Source organism: Bombus affinis, chromosome 1 (assembly GCF_024516045.1).
Source record: "Bombus affinis isolate iyBomAffi1 chromosome 1, iyBomAffi1.2, whole genome shotgun sequence".
Classification (NCBI taxonomy): Eukaryota; Metazoa; Arthropoda; class Insecta; order Hymenoptera; family Apidae; genus Bombus; species Bombus affinis.
In genome coordinates, this window is record NC_066344.1 from 16805505 (window position 1) to 16824083 (window position 18579).

Below are 18579 nucleotides of genomic sequence, written 5' to 3' on the forward strand. Positions count from 1 at the left end.
ATTAACTATTTAGATATTTAATCAGATATTAAATAAACAGAAATATATATTTTAAAAAATAGTATTTATTATATGTACAGTTACTTTCTTGTTAAAAGTACAAATTAGATAATACTGCTTTAGTGGATTATCTTCTCATCTAAAATATGAAAAATATTATAAAATACATGTCTTAAACATATTAAGTTTAAAAATTAGGTTTAAAAATTCAGTTGGTAGTGCATGTAATGAATAATCATGAACTCATATGTGAGTGATCAAATCATCATATATATTAAAATTCTTAATACAAATCTTATACGGAAGTAATAATAATACTAACCATATCGCAATAACTTTTTGTAAGTATTATATCTTCATTCAGTAATCTGAAATCAATATAACTAAATTAAATTTTTATTAACAATTATAATATATGTTTACTTAAAACAAATGATTCAGTTGGTAGTGCATGTACCAAATAATCATGGACTCATGAGTGACAAAGTCATCATATATTAAAATTCTTAATACAAATCTTATAAAGAAGTAATAATAATACTAACCATATTGCAATAACTCTTTGTAAGTATTATATCTTCATTCAATAACCTGAAATCAATATAACTAAATTAAATTTTTATTAACAATTACAATATTTGTTTACTTAAATCAAATGATTCAGTTGGTAGTGCATGTACCAAATAATCATGGAATCTTATACAGTGGTTAATGATTCATCATATAGACTCTTATATTACTGCAAATAAGAATAAGAAAAAAAAACAGTACATACTACTTCATTTTTCCTTGATATTCTTTGATTAACCATTAGGAAGTTTCAATGATCCTCCTGGAAATAAATTGTTACAAAGTTCAAAAATATTTATTTAGAATTTTCATAAATACGAAGAATTGACTGATTAAAATACCATTGCATAATAACGATAATTCATTATTACAGATGTTTTTAGATTACAAAATCTTGAAAGAAATGCAAATTTGTAAATAATAGGAAACATGTGCTGGACACTTACTTGTGTTAATATTTGTAGAAGTTGAGAAAGGATAAAATGACATTCTAAAACTTTTACTTTACATCTTTATAATTTTCCATTAATTTTTCGACCAACTTATGTGGCCGCTTCAGTTTTTAATAAATAATTTTCAAACCTCATTTTAAACATCTTTGTGAATCACCAGCGTGAGTACCAGTAATGTTTAAAATGATCCAAAAGTATGAATGTTAAGTTTGAAGCTGAACATTCATTTTTTGCCGACTCTGGGTAAATTCTTATGTATGCGATAATCTTGAACAGGGCTATTTGAAAACATATTTTTTATAATTATAGAATTATTGTGAAAAAATTGGAGGTTTATGTAAGTATTATAAAAATCATAACTATATATTTATTCAACATTTATATCTCAGTTTCGTTAATTCTAAATAATTTAAAGTTTTTATCCAATCAAAAATGAGTAGATTCTCTTGTACATTTATGACAATGATACATACCTATCTAGTTGTTAGCAATTCATCTCACAAGCGACCGTGGTTACAAAGTTACAAGTGTCAGCCTTAAAAGTGAGAATTGTATGCCGTTCGATGAAGACATGGAGGTAACTAAAACATGTTTCAGCGTGATCTCAACAGAGTTGTAGATTTCTTGTTAACTATCATTAATTAATACAAGAGCAACTATAACGACAAACGAGAGATTTAAATTTAAGAGATTGAAATCACGCGTGACAACGACGTCGAGCAATGTTACTGATATTTCATGCTATTACAGTTGTCTTGGTATTCCAATTTACATATTTATCTTAAACATGACATAAATTAATCGATTGAATGTAATGATGCATACTGGACGAACGATTTTTAAGAAACGTATTTATGAATAAGTAAATCATTTTGATGATCAATCATAAGATTCGTGTAATGATTGTCAAAGTATTAGATGGTTTATCTTGGATACCGAAATTTCTTATCAACAAAATCCTGATTTATTGACACAGGCAAAAGGAAAATAAAAATGACGGAAAGTTTAATAAATGAATGGCTAGTAGATTGTGCAGATGTGTCATCGTCAGAGCTCCATACTTTTGCCACTACTTTATCACAAGACAATGAAATAGTCAGAGCGCTTTATGTACTCTTGGAAGAACGTAGTAAATATAGTCAGGTAATATATTTCTGACAAATATTTTTTACACCTTAATAGAATTTAATTAATTCCTTTGACATATATATTAAATCTTATAAAGTTTTTGTTAGTTTATTTTTTAACTCTTTCCTGTCAAAGTCCAAGTATTGTCTGGCATTGTAATATTGGGCAGATCGATGCCCTCAGGAATTATGACCGAAAAGATGTAATATTGAAATAAAACTCAAATAAAATGTCTTCTGTATAAAGTTCTATCTTTTATTTGAAAGTATATTAGATTATATTTTATTCATTTATACCAATAATTTTTTATTCATTGTAGTTAATGGATACAGTATGCGATCAGTTATACAATTTTTATCGCTCTCGAGAAACAGAATTGCAAAGGTTTACCTTGCAATTTTTGCCAACATTAGTATACATTTACTTGAATTCTGCAGCTCATGGTGACATTAAGGTAAGACACTATAATTGTTGGGAAACAATACTTAAACAACATACTTAAATCATGTTTTATAATGTAATAGAATATAATTCATATAACTGTCTATGTTATATAACAGAACAACTATAATTTAAATCAAAATTATATGGTAAAATAGCACTGTCATTCCTTAATTAAAGGACAGTTATACTCAAGCGAAATATGTACAAACTGCAATTTAAGTTAAAAGATATTATGATATCAGTAATTTAGAAATTTTTACACAACAGATAATTAAAAATATATTTGATCTCAATTTTCATTTAATATGTATCAATATTTTCATTCTTTAAATATTTTGTTAAATACATCTTAAGAAATATACAAAAGAATTATAAGTGCTGTTTCTTAATACAAAAAGTAAATCATACGCATCCATTATCTCAAACTTTTAATTTGACATACTCTCAGTTAAGTTAATTTTCTTTTTACAGAATTGTCGGTCTGTAGAAACACTACTAATTGGTTTGTATAATCTAGAAATAGTGGATAAATCTGGGCAACAAAAAGCAATTTCTTTTAGACTACCTTCACTTGCCATGCTTTCCATATTTCATGAGGTATATCTGTTTCGCTAGACAATTGAATTTTATAAGTATGTAAATGTTATTCTAATTACTCCTTCTTGTACAGCCTGCAAGTTTGGCACCTGCTTCTTTAACTGAGAGTGCAGTACGCAGGTTTGAAGAATGTAATACGAAACTTGTTAGCTGGGGTCCACTGCAACAAGTTGAGACACTAAATGCTCAAAATAGATTAAAAGTTATGACTGCTCTTCTTTTTATCTATAATCAACAACTCGGTTATATAAGTAAATTTGCATTAGAGCAATTATGCAAAGTTGCTACCAAGTAAGATGAAACTAATTGTTTTTATATATTTGATAAATATATAATAATTATATCAAATCATTTATTGCAGACTTGTTACTCAAGGATTTATGAAGCCAGGACATCATCAACGATCCTCGTATGGAAGCGAGTCTAGTTTTGTTCCAAGACTTCTACCACGTATACCTGTATCAAGTCAATTTCTCCTTGAATTTTTGCATGCTGTATACTTTGCTATGTGAGTAACATATTTTTCAAATAGTAACGTGTCAAGTAAAGTAAATATCATATTAATAAAGAAAATATTTTATTAAAATTAATAGTAATAAAAAGTAACATATATTGGCAGGTATAATGACTGTTGGTATTTAGGAACACAAGCAGTAGACGATATTCATAATCGAGCATGTTATGAAACATATCCAGATGTTATGCTAGTCACAAATGCTATACGTAATTCTGCCAGTACTGGACCATCAGGTATGTCAATACAAGATAATTAATACAAAAATGTAAAATATGTTATACAAATATTTAATGATAATTAATCATTCTAGGACAACCTAATGACGGGCCAATTGGGATTAGTGTTGCATTATCGCCAGCTACTGCAACCGCTACGGTATCTAAATCGATGATCACAAATGCTTCGTTCCGGACCAAAAAGTTACCAGGTATATGTTTTATTTTAACTAAATCTTTACATCATCTGACAAATTAATATGCTCAGACATTTTATTTATGTTTATTTTTTTTAATGTCTTACGCACAATACGAGAACTATCTTTTATTAAATTAATTATAAATATCCAGCATGTCAGTTGTTGTATAGCAATTACTAATTAGTATGCACTGAAATAAATGAATAACATAATGATAAATGAATTTAAATAATAATAAATGAATTAAAAGCTTTTTAATCTAGACAATTTTTTTAAATAGAAGTTAAGAATAAAAGATAAACATATAGTATATAATATGAGATATTAATATATACATGGTGAAAAATGCATGAATATAATGAAGTATATGAATTTTACCATAAACAAATGGCATTTTATAGTAATTGTAGTCATCTTTCTAAATATATTTTAGTTTATAACTCTTATCCCTCATCACTCCAATGTTGTCGGTTGGAGTAGAACGTTGGTTTGCGATTGGCAGCATCGCTGACGGTTTGAGTGATAAGAGTTAAGTTAGAATAGATCAATATTTGCATTTAGTAGTATGAATGAGATTTCCAAAATTCACAGATAGAAAAATTTGTTTCTTTATAAAAGTTTAATTTTGCATGAAGTACATATTCCACAAATACATAGAACACATATTTAAATATTTGATCAGTAACAAATACATTTTATAAGTTATTGGACTAAGCAAATGTGCATTGCTTGCAAACATATGTCGTTAGACGATCTGGATGAGAAGTTATTTGAAGATGAAGTGTACGCTACCCAACTTGAAAAGCAACCACAACCAACAGTATCTAACACTACGAAGAGGTTCCCTTGGCATTGGAAGCATTCACTTCCGATTTCAAGCGAAGAAGATACCAAAATAAGAAAACTCAGTTCTTCCTCAATGGAATTCTCTAGACGAGGAAGCACATGTAGCAATCAAAATTCCCCTATCAAATCCTCTCCTAAACGAAATCTAAGAGAACATTTGAAGAAAAATGTATTTGAGAAAGGTGAAGATCACAATATGAAAAAAGTGAGAAAAGAGCATAAAGAAAACACTGATTTAGCTCGTGACGAAAATAAAATTGGATCTAGTTCGCATTTGTATAATGTATTGGAGGAACAATTTCTAGGGGAAATGGTTCATGAATCAATGGAAAATTTGTATCTGGAAGGAAATAAATCAATTGGTTTTCATACGACTGCTGCCCTGTCAACAAATACATGGTACTAGTGATTCAGTTTCAGCACTTTAGAATCACTGAATATTATCAAAATTTCTCCAGCAAAACACACGGCAAATTAGCTGTTACACTGTGTAACATTAACTATTTTAATTAGTAGCAGTTTGTGCATTTATCAATAAATTCGTTTCAGAGGATCCACCATTATTAAGAGCAAAAGAATTCAAGCCTAAAGTATTACTTACTTTATCGAAAGGCACATAATGGAAAACCTGCATGCAGTTTTGGCACATTTATTTTCACTGAAGATAGTGCATTTGTTATCACACAGGTTTACCCTACGTCTTTCCTATTTCCTATTCTGTCCTTAAATGTTAATTTTTTAATATTTTTGTTTGTTTGCTACCCTTAATTTATAACATGCATGAAATGTTTCATTCATGTTGTCATACATGTAAATTTTACAAATATAAATAATAGTACAAATATAAAGCTTAATACTTTTATTTTCTGCTTTACACAGATTGCTTAATTTCGTGCATTTTATTCTCACAGTATTTTAATGTATTTCTTAAAAATATGACCTTTTTACGGTTTTAATATCGTATTCTTATTTTTTCTTTTGTTTAGATGACATACCAATTCAAGAAACAAAGGAAGATTCTGGAGGGGAAGGTAAAAGTAATCTTGTATCAATCACAGAAGAAGAATCGATAGAACCAAATAGAGGTGGTTCAATAAGACAATCGAAAGATCAAAAGACTGCGTCCAAAATCACGAATTTCCCGGTACTTGGAAAAAAGCCGCGAGAAAAGGATGGTAAAATAGCTAAGAATGCTCACGTTAGCATTCCTGAAAAGGAAAAAAGACTTGGATCTCAAGCGACTTCGAAGGAAAGTATTAAAGGTAGTTCCTCTATGTTAAATAGTGAATCAACAGAAATCGATGGAAATGTTAATGGGTGTTCAGCCAGGAAAAAGAATAATAGTGTAGAAAATAATTCAGTTACAGTAGACAATGTTTCTTTGATTGATGGTGAACGTCTTGCGTTAGGCGGAGAGATAGATAACACTAATATGGATACTTCTGTTACTTTAAGAACACATAATGAAAATGAATCGCTAACTTCGTCTATCCAAGTCAGTTCTGTTTAAATTATACAGATAGATTTTTAGAACGGAAATGAGGAAAAGAGTAATGGATCATACATTGAACGACTGAAACAAATTATTGTTGTAGTTTCTTATTTAATTGTACATACATATTCTTTCCTTATTTTTAAGAATATATACACAGTGTTTTATATATAATTAAATTAAATTATTGATTCTGTGACAGACCAACATTTATTTAATATGCTATTGTATTTTGGAGCGAATATTATTGTACATAGTCGATTCAAAAGTGGTCCATTACTATATTGATCTCCATACTCTGTTTAAAAAAAAGTTAATAAAATAGTAATGGGGAAGGGAATAATAAGTTCACACTAAATATTTTTCTTTGATGAAGGTACATCTTTGTATATTAAAGGATTCTGTTATAATCGTTCTTATAATATGTCTGTTAAACCATTCAATAGATTTATATTCGAATATTCTAGTATATGATTGTTTAAAGATTTTACTTATCAAAAAATTTAATAGACTCGTAGGAAAGTAATTCAATATTTTAATTAATTCAAAGTATCAAAGTGAAAGGACAATATTTTAATTAATTCAGAATATTATAATAAAAAGGTTTATATCAATTGTTTCAAAATTATATTTATTAAATTAAGTAATGTTGCTTTTTAATATAATATCTTTTATTTTGTCATTCTTCACTCAGTTACTTAGGCCTTGGCTCCTTGGAAACCAGAAAGACACACAGATGGGCTAATGTTATTTTTTAATAACTACATTATTTAATTCTATTATGTTTGTACATTTTCATGGAAAAATAGGCTAAATGACTAGTAATTTTATGAATGCTAATAATTTCGTTCTGTATCCTATAGCAAAAAATAATGGAGATATCTTATAATTTCATAAAAAAAATTATTTGCAGTATCGAATATCTAGTATGGAATATTCTGTGAAAAGAATATAATATGACTGGCTTATTCTTTGAGACAGTAAAAATTGAATTTAAAGAAATCTTATAATTTTTCTAATAATCGTATTTTCTATAACATCTTTATGTCTATCTATATAGAATTACGTGCAAATTACGTTTAAATAAAAATATGTTTTATCATAAATTTCGAATGAACAAAATGTTTTTAACTCATTGCATTGTGTTTATTCAATCTCAGTTTTAAAATAATTTATATGAATGTTTTCCCATAATTCTAATACTAAGAGTAATCTTACTTTATAGTAGTAAAAATGCGTTGAGAAAAATATTTGCAAGTAAATCTTCATAATTCTAACAGCACATAACAGTGTTTGTAAATATACATTGTGACAGAAAATATTTAAAGCAAAATATTTTTTCAAAATTATTTATTGATTATCTCTTGTTTTAAATAACATAACAAAACTAATTTAAAATTTATAATTATTGAAAAAATACTAAGAATCATAAAAATGTTCATAAATCTGAGTAATATGTGTTTAAAAGATCAAAACTTGGAATTGGGATTTACTTAAAAAGACTGTACATTACATCACATTATTACTTAGTCCGATAAAAAAGTATACCATTATGATTTATTAATCAATCAAAGTGTTCAGTATGGTATCATATGCATATTAATATCAAATCAAAAAAAAAGAAAGAAAGGGAAATATATAATATACATTATATGAATGTGTCCCCAAAGCAATCATTTAACTCTTGTGACACTTTAAAATATTTTTAATAATCATAAATTCAGTCTATCAAATAATAAAAGGAGGCTGATTTATATTCTACTTCTTAAGAAAGACGGGACTTTGTATAGCATCATTACTTTCACAATTTATTTTTGGAATTCCATGATTTCTGAATTTATTTAGAACATAAACTGATCGAAATTTGCTATATTTTATTACAACTTTCAAATTGTTCCCTATTCCAGTGTATTATTGTTACGAATGTTATATTATAATTTTTCAATAAAAAGATATTTTATTTTTATTTCTTTTGTATTATTAAAAAATACTGTGCAAAATGCATGTGTTTCTGCTTTTTTTGAACATTGAAGATAATTAGTTCGGAGAATCTTTGTAACTAGTAAGATTTTAAAATGAAAATATCTGAACACTTTCTAATACTTTATACATAGCATATGATGTGAAACACAATTTAAGAAAAATAGTTCTTTATATTATTTGAAAGTTCTAAATTGATAACCATTGGAGAAACAAAAGCAGAAACCACAAGATTATAAATTAATTTATTTGGAGGGAGCCAGAATTTAGTTTTCTGTATCACTGCCATGTAGTGTAATTTAATCAATTAAATTGTATTAATAACTTAAGTTTATAAGTTTGGTTTGATTATATACATTATTATACCTAAAATTACACGTCCCTATACATACGTGTGTGAAATATAAATGTTTAAACAAACAAGAAATAATATGAATTGTAAGTATTAAATAATATAAACTGTATAGGGAGAACATCTACACAGCAGATAAGTTAAAAGATTGTTAAATTTATTGAAATACTTGTACAAAAGATAAAAACAAAGGGGAATTGGTGAATATATAAGAAATGTAAGATTTAATGTAAACATTGGAGCCATTCACTATTTGTTAAAGAATTGCTCTTTTCTGTACATTTGACAAATTTTCTTGGGCACTTAGTATATATTCTATCATATATACATAGAGAAAACTCTTGTATACAAAAAGAAAAATATGTATATAATGTTTCATGACAACTATTAATGATACTCATAGAGCGATAAATAATAACCACAATATCTTGTATGTTTGTGCAAATTATGCAAAATTATGACGATTCATGTATATGCTGTTATAAATATTGTACATTATTTTAATTTATGATATAGTGTTAAAGCTTGTTATATTGTTAAAGCTATCAATATGTAAATAATATATAAACTTATTGCACAGAGGAGATTTGATTGAGTTTATTGATGAAACATTCGATTTTCATTGCATGTCTAATATAAAGCCAACATTAACATTGGCATACTTTGTAAACATAAAACAAAATTAAAACAAAATGCACAAAATACATATTACTTTTTCATAATGACGACATATGTTCATTATCAACATCAAAAGATGAAGGTATACTTTTCTTTCACTATTAAGTAAAAATTCAGTCATTTGCAACTGTGCATTTTTAAAAACAGAATACATTCCAAACAATTTGAAATTGTTACATTACAGATATTATTAAATTAAAATTGTTAATATATTAAAACTATATAAATTGAAATTATTTTATTAAAATGTTCATGCTTTGAAAACTATTTTAAATGTAAAGCCATGAGAATTGAGATATTTTTCAACTTATGAATTTTATAGATATAATGATGAGTTTTGTACATTGAATTTAAAATCAAGTATGTAACTTGTTCCATATATACACATATAATTGAATTTTATTATAAGTGTAAATAAAATAAAGATTTATTCCTTATTTATCTTTTTACGAGTATTATGACTTGTAGAAAATCTACTTGTAATTATCAAACTTATCGCCATAAATCTGTTGAAATTACTACTTGGTAATACATGCAATAAAACTATTAAATAAGCTAATAGAGAAAATCGAAGTATTTATGTTAATTCTTGTATTAAAGCTGTATTGTTGTATTTTATATATTTATTCACATTAATTATTCTTTAGCACTTATTAAATGATGCAATAAAAATAATATTTAGATAAATAAATACGCAATAAATTATACAGAAATGCTGTTAATATATGTAATTAAATGAAATAAGATACACTGTGTTTTTAAATATATATTCCCTGATACATTTACAAGATATAACACGATTGTTATTCTATTGTCCACGTTTTCCATAAAGATTTTTCCTAATAATGCAAAAAAATTAATTATATATATATTGTATAATATGTGACATTCTAATAAAACTTACATTTGACATTTCATTGTTGTATAAATCTTGGTAATTTTTTAAAAGTCCTGCAGTTTCATCTTCCAATTTCTTTATCATATTCTGTATCTTTTTTAGCTTTAAACAATCTTCATTGTGTTGAATTTGTGCTTTTTCTAAATTTTCTTTACATAATTTCTTATTACTGTAAATAAAAATCTTTTTTAGATCCAGGCAAAGGAAGTAATCCTTTATTTAAAATAGTATAGGAAATTTTAATTCTAAATCACCTTAATAATTGAGTATTTAAATTACGTAAAGGAGAGAGACGTTCATCACACTGTGCTTGAAGTTCGTTTATTTCATCTTCTTTATCATGATCCTTTTGAATTACTAATCTTTTCTCAGATTCTGCAACATCTGTTCTGAGAGTATCAACTTGTTTCTTTACAGTATCCTCTTGTACTTTTATTTTTCTGAAAATAGGAAATAGAAAAAAGCTGAGAGTGTAATAAATTAATACCTAAGAAATTCTTAATTATATCATCATATATATATCAAGATTAAAAAAAAATTATTTAATCACTTTAACCGATCGTGTACATCTCGAACTTCAGTGAACTTTTCCAATAGTTCTTGAGTAAAAGCCAATTCATTTTTTTGTTGTTCAATCAAACATTTTTTATCCTGGAATGCTGCCTGTATTGTTTCACGTTCCTTGACTTTAGCACTTAGCTGTTGTTCTAATTCACTTAAACGCTTTTGATATCCTTCAGGAGATTTTACAATTTCTGATTGCAATTCTGTTATTGTTTTATTTGACTATAATTATATATTGTAATCATTATGTAACATAATACATACAAATAATTTCAATTTTCAGATATTAATTTACCTTTAATGCTTGTGCTTTATAAGTTCCACAAAGTTCCACTGTCTTTTGCTTTTCCTCTTCTGCAGCTGTTATCTTTGCCGCTAATTCAATTTGTTTTTTATTATTCTTCTCACGTTTAGACTGTAGCTTTTGAATTTCAGCAATAAGCTAAATAAGAATAGATCAATATGATATAAATAATTCATAATATAAATACAAACTGAATTTACCAATAATAGTACCTTTTCCTTTATTGATAGTTGTTTTGCTATATGCAATGCCTTGTCATTTATAGCTTGCAATATTTCATTTTTCTTTTCTACCATATCGTGTAAGATCTTTGCCCGGTTCTGAATTTCAATAACTTTATCTTCTATATCTGATTCTTTATTAGTTGCGTACAATATGAAATTTGCAAGGAATTTTGCTTGTTTCCGTACTCTTTTTGATCCTGAATAATAGTCGTTTTTCATCAAAGTGACAAATATTATTTATAACATTTTTAAGTTTATAATTAAATACTACCTGGACTAGTAATATCTGTAATACACAGATCTTTTAAATATATTCTATCACATATTTGAACCATAACAACATGCAAATTTATGAGTGCAATTATAGTAAAATCTTCACAGTATGACATTATGTCCCGTTGTTCTATTGTTGCCTATAGTAAAATTAAATTTTGTGTATTGTATTTTGTATTGTATTTTTTTGTATAATTATATTTGTATTTGAATAATAAATAATATATTTCTTACATTATCAATTGCATTAACATCAATATGAAACCTTCTTAGAAATGTGTCAATTAGGTTTACAATAAATTCTTCTGTTGGATTTTTTAAATCATTTATGCTTGACGGAAGATTAGCTTCAGTTAAAATACTATGAATCTTTTCTATATCTAAATCCATGTTTCGTATTTAAAGATTTTTCGTACTTACAATACGAATTGTTCTCGCTTTACTTTTATGAGACAGTTACAGATAGTTTAATTTCAAACATGTTCGAATTTATTTATAACACATGCGCAAATGATGTCTAACTATTCTTTATAGCAAGTTTTCAATTGAAATTTTCATATCAATCTCCTAATATTTACTTGTATTTATTAAATATATAAGTTCATAAATTAACATATATCAAATTAAGATCTATAACTAATTTTCTATAAAATTTTTCATGTAAATGCATTAAATGCGTTTTTCATATTTTAGAAAATGAATTTATTTAAAATACTATACGTATATATATGTTATATTATGTGTAATACTCAAAAATAAATTTATCGATATTACATGCGAAATATTATTTGCTATGATTTATACATGAAGAAAAATATTAGACAAAATTTAAGTCCTATTAACAATTTAAATGTCATTACAAAATTCAATATTATATTTCAATGTATATATTTATAAAATTATAACGATAATATTATAGGATTATTGTGAGTTCATTGAATCAGCCAAGTTAACTAATTTAGTCACAAATTATTTACAATCAGTAAACACTTCTCTTTTTATAAAAGAAATGACATATATTTATATTGTTAAATTGGTAACACTGAATCGTAAGTATATAGCATAGCAGAACCTCTGCATATGATAAGCTACGTCACCAACGAATTTGTACATAGATTTTGCGTTACATATTTTTCTATTTCTGTTACTAATTCTCAGACAACAATCACTTTAATGCTTTGTATTTTAAACCAAGCGACCTAAGAAGTTTCCTCTTTAAAAATGGGATCTTCTCATAGTATTCAAATACCAGGAGGTGGCACAGAAGGTTACCATATATTGAGGGTAAGAACATTTGTTGAAATAGTATAGTTTATTTTATATATTCATACTTTTTTTATTTACCAAAATAAATCTTAAACTTTCAGTAATTAATATTTTGATATATATTATAAATTTACTATAGTTTAAGAAAAAATTTATGAAGTAATTTCATCACATATTAGATTATCCTAAAATTGGAAGTTTCAAGTTATTTTTTAATAAATGTAGCTATCTTTTTGTTAGATATTTAGTAAATTTGATTCAAACATCATGACTGAAATAGGTACAGGAAGGTTCTCCTGGTCAGAAAGCTGGACTGGAAGCATTCTTTGACTTTATTGTCTCTATTGGAAATACACGCTTGGTATGTGTTTCATGATACCTATTGATACTTTATATCAATAGAATTTATTAAATTTGTGTAATGTTTAAATTAAAAGAATAATTTATTCTTACAGAATCAAGATAATGATACGTTAAAGGAGCTTCTCAGAAATGGTGTAGATAAAAAACTAACAATTACAGTATACAGCAGTAAAACACAATCTGTAAGACAAACTGTTATAGTACCTAGTCTCACATGGGGTGGACAGGGTCTCCTTGGTGTTAGTGTAAGGTTTTGTTCTTTTGAAGGTTCCAATGAAAATGTTTGGCATGTTCTTGTAAGTATAACCTCAATTAAGTCAGAAAAAGTTAAAAAGTACATAAGAAGGCAAATTTATTGAATTATGTTTTGTAGGAAGTGCATCCATCTTCTCCAGCTGAATTAGCAGGTCTACGTCCATTCACAGATTATATTATTGGTGCTGATTCAGTTTTACACGAATCTGAGGATATATTTACTTTAATAGAAGCACATGAATCACGACCTTTGAAAATGTACATATATAACACAGAAGATGATTCTTGTAGAGAAGTTACAATTACACCCAATCATACTTGGGGTGGAGAAGGAAGGTAAATTTGTTAACCTAACATTAGTATTTCAAAATATTACTGTAATTCATATCTTACGAATATTTTTTACACTTTTATAGTTTGGGTTGTGGAATTGGTTATGGATATCTGCACAGAATACCCATTAGAAATATTCAAGAGCATAAATCAAATAATTTGTATACAGTATGTACCAATTTGAAATGTCACAAGAAATTTATCAAAGTATTGTAACTAAGTTCTATTTCTTTTTTTTGTAGTCTCATGTTAAAGCTACTAATCCAAATCCAGTTACGTCAAGCATTACTCAAACAGAAGAAAGTAATGTGATTATAAACGTACCACCAGGTTTCTCTATTCCACCGAATTACATGTCAGCACAAGAAAATGTTACAAAATCCGAAGTTGAAACTACTTCTACTACAATGGTGCAAAATATACACACATCGAGTGTACAAACATATACTATGCCTCAATTGAATCCTGCTACTATTGGAGGATCTACTACTACTAATTCTGTGTCCCATGTTATGCCTAATCAAACTGTTGTAAATACGACATGTAGTAAGTATCCATAAATTATTATTAACTTTCAAATAAGTAAATATAATGACATTATTTTTATTCAGATAATGATCCTATCATGTCATCATCACATCAAAATACAATGCCGAATATACCTGGTATGCCAACTACTCCACCTTTGCCAACTTTTACTACTAATGCGACAGTTTTAAGCAAAGCAATTGGTGTTGTCGGTACACGCAAAGATTTCACAACTGCACAGAGTGATATATCACCACCAGCACAGTTTAATGTGCCTCAATCTCACGTAGTAACGACGCCTATATCGTTACCCGGGATGCCACCTATTACCGTTAGTGCAAGTATGCCACAAAATTCTTCTTTCTATCCATCTGTTCTCCAGCAAAATGAATTGATTGGTGTTAGTACAGCTCCTACATTTACGGTGCCACCAACAACAACGCAGTAACGATTATGTTATTTCTAATGAAAAAAAATATCTGTTTTATAATAAAGTAAATATTGAAGAATAAAGATAAAATAAAGAGCGTAATGTATCTATTACGAATATATGTATTACTATACTTTATGCATTTATACTTTATTATTTGTTTAAACGTAATGTATACAAATTTTTAGACATGCAGGGATAAATTATGTAATTCTGTACATAGATAAGGAATAATAAGAAATAACTACTTAAACTAAAGTCAAATTAAAACATTTCAAAAAGTATAAAATCTTGACATATTACTTGATCTGTTTCTTCTTATATTTTGTTGTTGTCGATACTTATGTATAACAATAAATATTATTTTTTATTCACTAAACTTTATATATATGTAATGTATATGCAGACTAAAAGTTTGAATTTGTTATTAAATAAAGGAATAAAACATTTACATATTAATGAAATAGATTTTATTTAAGATTCAGAAATTAATAGTGATTTAAATTTCAGCAATTATTTTTAACAATGTAGACAGCAAAATAAATGCAAATATATCTTTCTCAAAATATAAATTGTGTGTCTGCTAATAAACATTAAATTTGGAAAACATTTATATAGCAAAATCAAAACTATTATTTTGAACAAGAATCATTTATTAAATATTGTACAGATTGATCTTGTATCAACTGTTATTGTGTAAATATTAGAATAACAGATTTTATTTTAATAATTAAAACTGCTAGTGTTTTTCTTAGAATTTCTTCTCCACAATTTTGATATTGTTTAAATAATTATTTCAACATCAATTAATTCCTCTTCACTTGGGAGCTTGATTTTTGATGGATCTATTAGATTTGGATCAATTGGTACTAAACCATGTTCTTCTCTGTAACGAAGTTGCAAATATGCTTCTCGTTGAGCCCAATCTTTTAGAAGTGGGTCTGGTGCATAACCAATTATAAGAGCACCAAACACCAAAGCCACGGATACAGATATAAAGAATGTTACATGCATGGCTTGGCTATCAGCTTTTTGATCGTCTTTATAAAATCCATAGCTGACCCATGGTTTTTTTACCTCATACGTACTTTCTTTTTCAGAATTTTTAACTGATACATCACTTCGGTGTATTCTGTTACATATATTGTTTTCTTTCGGCCTTAGAAACGTCAATCCGCTCTTAATTCCTTGAGAACGGATGAATCGTAGTAAAATTGACATCCTTCTTTAATGAGAACTTATTTTTTCTAACAAAATACCGTTCTTCTATGTATTCGTTACTTTATTATGTTACCAATATATCGTAACAATTTCAGAAACCAAAATTAGATACTCGCATACATGTACGTAGAAGATGACGACCAACTTTAAAGGTTAGAAATTGCAAATATAAATTGCGTGAATGACCTAACCTAACATTTAGAGACACATGTAATACGGCGCCTTGATTTTAAATTTGAGAAAGGTAATCATCAATTTGATGATTACGGCTTGAAGAGAGTAGATTTTGTAAATAAATCAGAAAAGTATTAATATATAATATAAATAATAAAAAAATATAATAAACTATGATAAATATTCAGGATTATATTTAAAATTAAAAATAATATTAGCTTCACAGATATTTACTTTGTAGATTTTCAAATCTAGTAACTTATCATGCTTTTACTTTTGAAGGAATATTTTTATATTGGTGACAAAATTTATGGAATAGAAATTTATTTCAATTCATGATACAATTATTTATTTTGTACAGTATTTTCCTTGTCATATGTGTTTTTATGTTCATTATGGATCACAGATTGATATATCTCTTGCCATAAAAGATTATTCAAATCTTTTGTATTTTCTTCATTTGAATAAGAAAAGTGATGGATGTACACCCCTTTATATATATCTAATATTATTATTAAGGATATGGTTTTATATATATATAGGATGTATCAGTAAAAACTATCACCTGAAATAAGTTGTTATCTATTGACTTTATCAAAAAATCTTTAAAATGAAATTTATTATATTTCAGGAGTCTGACCAGAAAATAACATTTTGATTTCCCAATACCTTATATTATCTGAGATATTAAGGTAACTTTGACATAGCATTTAATTGATCCAGCTAAACATTTTTTATAAGTTTAGCAGATATTTTAACTTTAATTTGTCAAATTTAATGTACGAAGCAAAAATAAACAATAATGAATGATGCAAAACATGTTTACATTGCTTTTGTCTTTCATATATTAAATTTTACAAATTAAAGTTAGAATATCTGCTCAACTAATATTTTTTCGATATAAATAGATTAATACTTTTTTATAGGGAATGCAGAAATAGATCGATTACTGTATTTAAAACTGTATGATCCCATTTAAAAAAATGGATACCATCCTATATAATCTCTACCTAACCATCACCAAAATACTAATTATACCAGATTATGTCCTTTAAAACCACTCACTTCTTGTTTGAACCATTTTTTCATATAATAAAACTATATACTTTTCATACTATACACACACACGTACGTACACACATGTGTGAAATGCCAAATTTTGTTTAAATTACAGGAATTTTATAAGTTAAAAGGATACTTCCTGTAATATTCTCTTTAAGCTTTCCAAAATCCCATCGTATCCCAGTTAATTCTCTATATAAAGCATATTTTCTTCTGTAATTACAAAAAAGAACAAAAAAACAAAATCTTATTAGTATTAAGACATAATACAAGTATGAATGAGCATAGTAAAATATTAATAAATTATAACCAGATACAAACCTTCCTTGATCTAGTAATTCTTGATCCTGTATGTTTCGTTTACATGTTTTAAGTTTATTTCTTTGCAATTCCAATTGTTGACATTCTTCCAAAAATTTATTTTTTTCTGCATCCAACTCTGTCTTTAAAAAGTATTAAATTTTTATTTCTGCTGTATTATTTTATAACAATGTAATATACAAAAATAACAAACAATTACTATGTGGTCTATGTGCTTAGATAAAACATGATTTTTATATTCCAATGTTTGTTTTTCGGACTGAAGGGTATCCCTCATAGAAGTTATTTTTGATGTTAAATCTGTGATCTTTATTCCATCTTCTGAAAAAGAAAATACCTTTATTTGTACACAAAAAGTACGATACAAATAATGTAATAAATTACCGCTAAAGTCTTGATTTCGTTTATTTTTGATATGATCGATTAACTTGATCTGATTCTGCAGTAAATCCTTAACTTGTAAATCCGAAATTTTTATATGATTTTCCTTAAGCGTCATTATTTCATTCATTATTACATTTACACTAATGTCACTGTTAAAACATTTGGTAAAAATGAGAAAACTATAAACACAAATTTATAATGTCAGTTATCTTCAGTTACAAATTTTGAAACGTCACTATGTGTTACTGCCAATAATACCATCAAAATATCCCAAAGTCGCCTCAAAGCGAGTTAGGGATTTTAATTAATATGCCACTATCACGCTGTGATAAAACAAAATTACGATTAAGAAAATAGATAGGATTATATACAGGGTGTATAATTTTAATTGATCCATGCAAATATCTCGTAAACTGTACATTATTCAGAAAAGTATTTCAAGTAATACTTGTGCTCTTTCAAGGACAATATTTTATAATGACGGTGAAGATGTTCTCGAGATGTCAAG

The 18579-nt window shown here is 26.7% G+C and overlaps 5 protein-coding genes and 1 long non-coding RNA gene across 13 annotated transcripts; 2 read left to right on the top strand and 4 right to left on the bottom strand.

Moving 5' to 3' along the window:
- Window positions 1–45: 45 nt before the first annotated feature.
- LOC126914998 (uncharacterized) lies at window positions 46–1510 on the bottom strand. 2 transcript variants are annotated; one of them, XR_007709990.1, is made up of 6 exons: window positions 1496–1510; window positions 1017–1300; window positions 776–832; window positions 546–591; window positions 323–368; window positions 46–139 (listed from the first exon to the last, which is right to left on the bottom strand). It is a non-coding gene; the product is annotated as an uncharacterized LOC126914998 (long non-coding RNA). The 2 variants fall into 2 exon arrangements; XR_007709983.1 differs by having other exon boundaries at window positions 46–368.
- On the top strand, window positions 1463–9377 carry LOC126914553 (hyccin). 7 transcript variants are annotated; one of them, XM_050718642.1, is made up of 9 exons: window positions 1463–1599; window positions 1999–2165; window positions 2470–2604; window positions 3066–3191; window positions 3265–3482; window positions 3553–3699; window positions 3811–3941; window positions 4019–4135; window positions 5956–9377. In XM_050718642.1, exons 2-9 carry the CDS (start codon window positions 2016–2018, stop codon window positions 6477–6479), a joined length of 1548 nt encoding a protein of 515 aa, XP_050574599.1. In that variant the 5' UTR covers window positions 1463–1599; window positions 1999–2015; the 3' UTR covers window positions 6480–9377. The 7 variants fall into 7 exon arrangements, with proteins under 7 accessions (XP_050574599.1, XP_050574608.1, XP_050574641.1 ...); XM_050718651.1 differs by having other exon boundaries at window positions 1475–1599; window positions 1773–2165; XM_050718684.1 differs by having other exon boundaries at window positions 1515–1599; window positions 2050–2165.
- Window positions 9378–10173: 796 nt separating this feature from the next.
- Window positions 10174–12393, bottom strand: LOC126914599 (uncharacterized). The gene is made up of 8 exons (XM_050718733.1): window positions 11969–12393; window positions 11733–11874; window positions 11450–11658; window positions 11229–11375; window positions 10920–11155; window positions 10624–10809; window positions 10376–10538; window positions 10174–10310 (listed from the first exon to the last, which is right to left on the bottom strand). The coding sequence occupies exons 1-8, from the start codon at window positions 12122–12124 to the stop codon at window positions 10275–10277; spliced, it is 1275 nt and encodes a 424-aa protein (XP_050574690.1). The 5' UTR covers window positions 12125–12393; the 3' UTR covers window positions 10174–10274.
- A 388-nt stretch (window positions 12394–12781) lies between these two features.
- LOC126914592 (Golgi reassembly-stacking protein 2) lies at window positions 12782–15042 on the top strand. The gene is made up of 7 exons (XM_050718721.1): window positions 12782–13018; window positions 13281–13361; window positions 13456–13659; window positions 13737–13954; window positions 14035–14119; window positions 14194–14497; window positions 14563–15042. The coding sequence occupies exons 1-7, from the start codon at window positions 12956–12958 to the stop codon at window positions 14925–14927; spliced, it is 1320 nt and encodes a 439-aa protein (XP_050574678.1). The 5' UTR covers window positions 12782–12955; the 3' UTR covers window positions 14928–15042.
- A 499-nt stretch (window positions 15043–15541) lies between these two features.
- On the bottom strand, window positions 15542–16312 carry LOC126914960 (NADH dehydrogenase [ubiquinone] 1 beta subcomplex subunit 11, mitochondrial). Its single transcript, XM_050719276.1, has one exon. It carries the CDS (start codon window positions 16128–16130, stop codon window positions 15693–15695), a length of 438 nt encoding a protein of 145 aa, XP_050575233.1. The 5' UTR covers window positions 16131–16312; the 3' UTR covers window positions 15542–15692.
- Window positions 16313–16611: 299 nt separating this feature from the next.
- LOC126914853 (uncharacterized) lies at window positions 16612–18421 on the bottom strand. The gene is made up of 5 exons (XM_050719242.1): window positions 18072–18421; window positions 17887–18008; window positions 17688–17809; window positions 17503–17579; window positions 16612–16806 (listed from the first exon to the last, which is right to left on the bottom strand). Exons 1-5 carry the CDS (start codon window positions 18196–18198, stop codon window positions 16649–16651), a joined length of 606 nt encoding a protein of 201 aa, XP_050575199.1. The 5' UTR covers window positions 18199–18421; the 3' UTR covers window positions 16612–16648.
- Window positions 18422–18579: the final 158 nt, after the last annotated feature.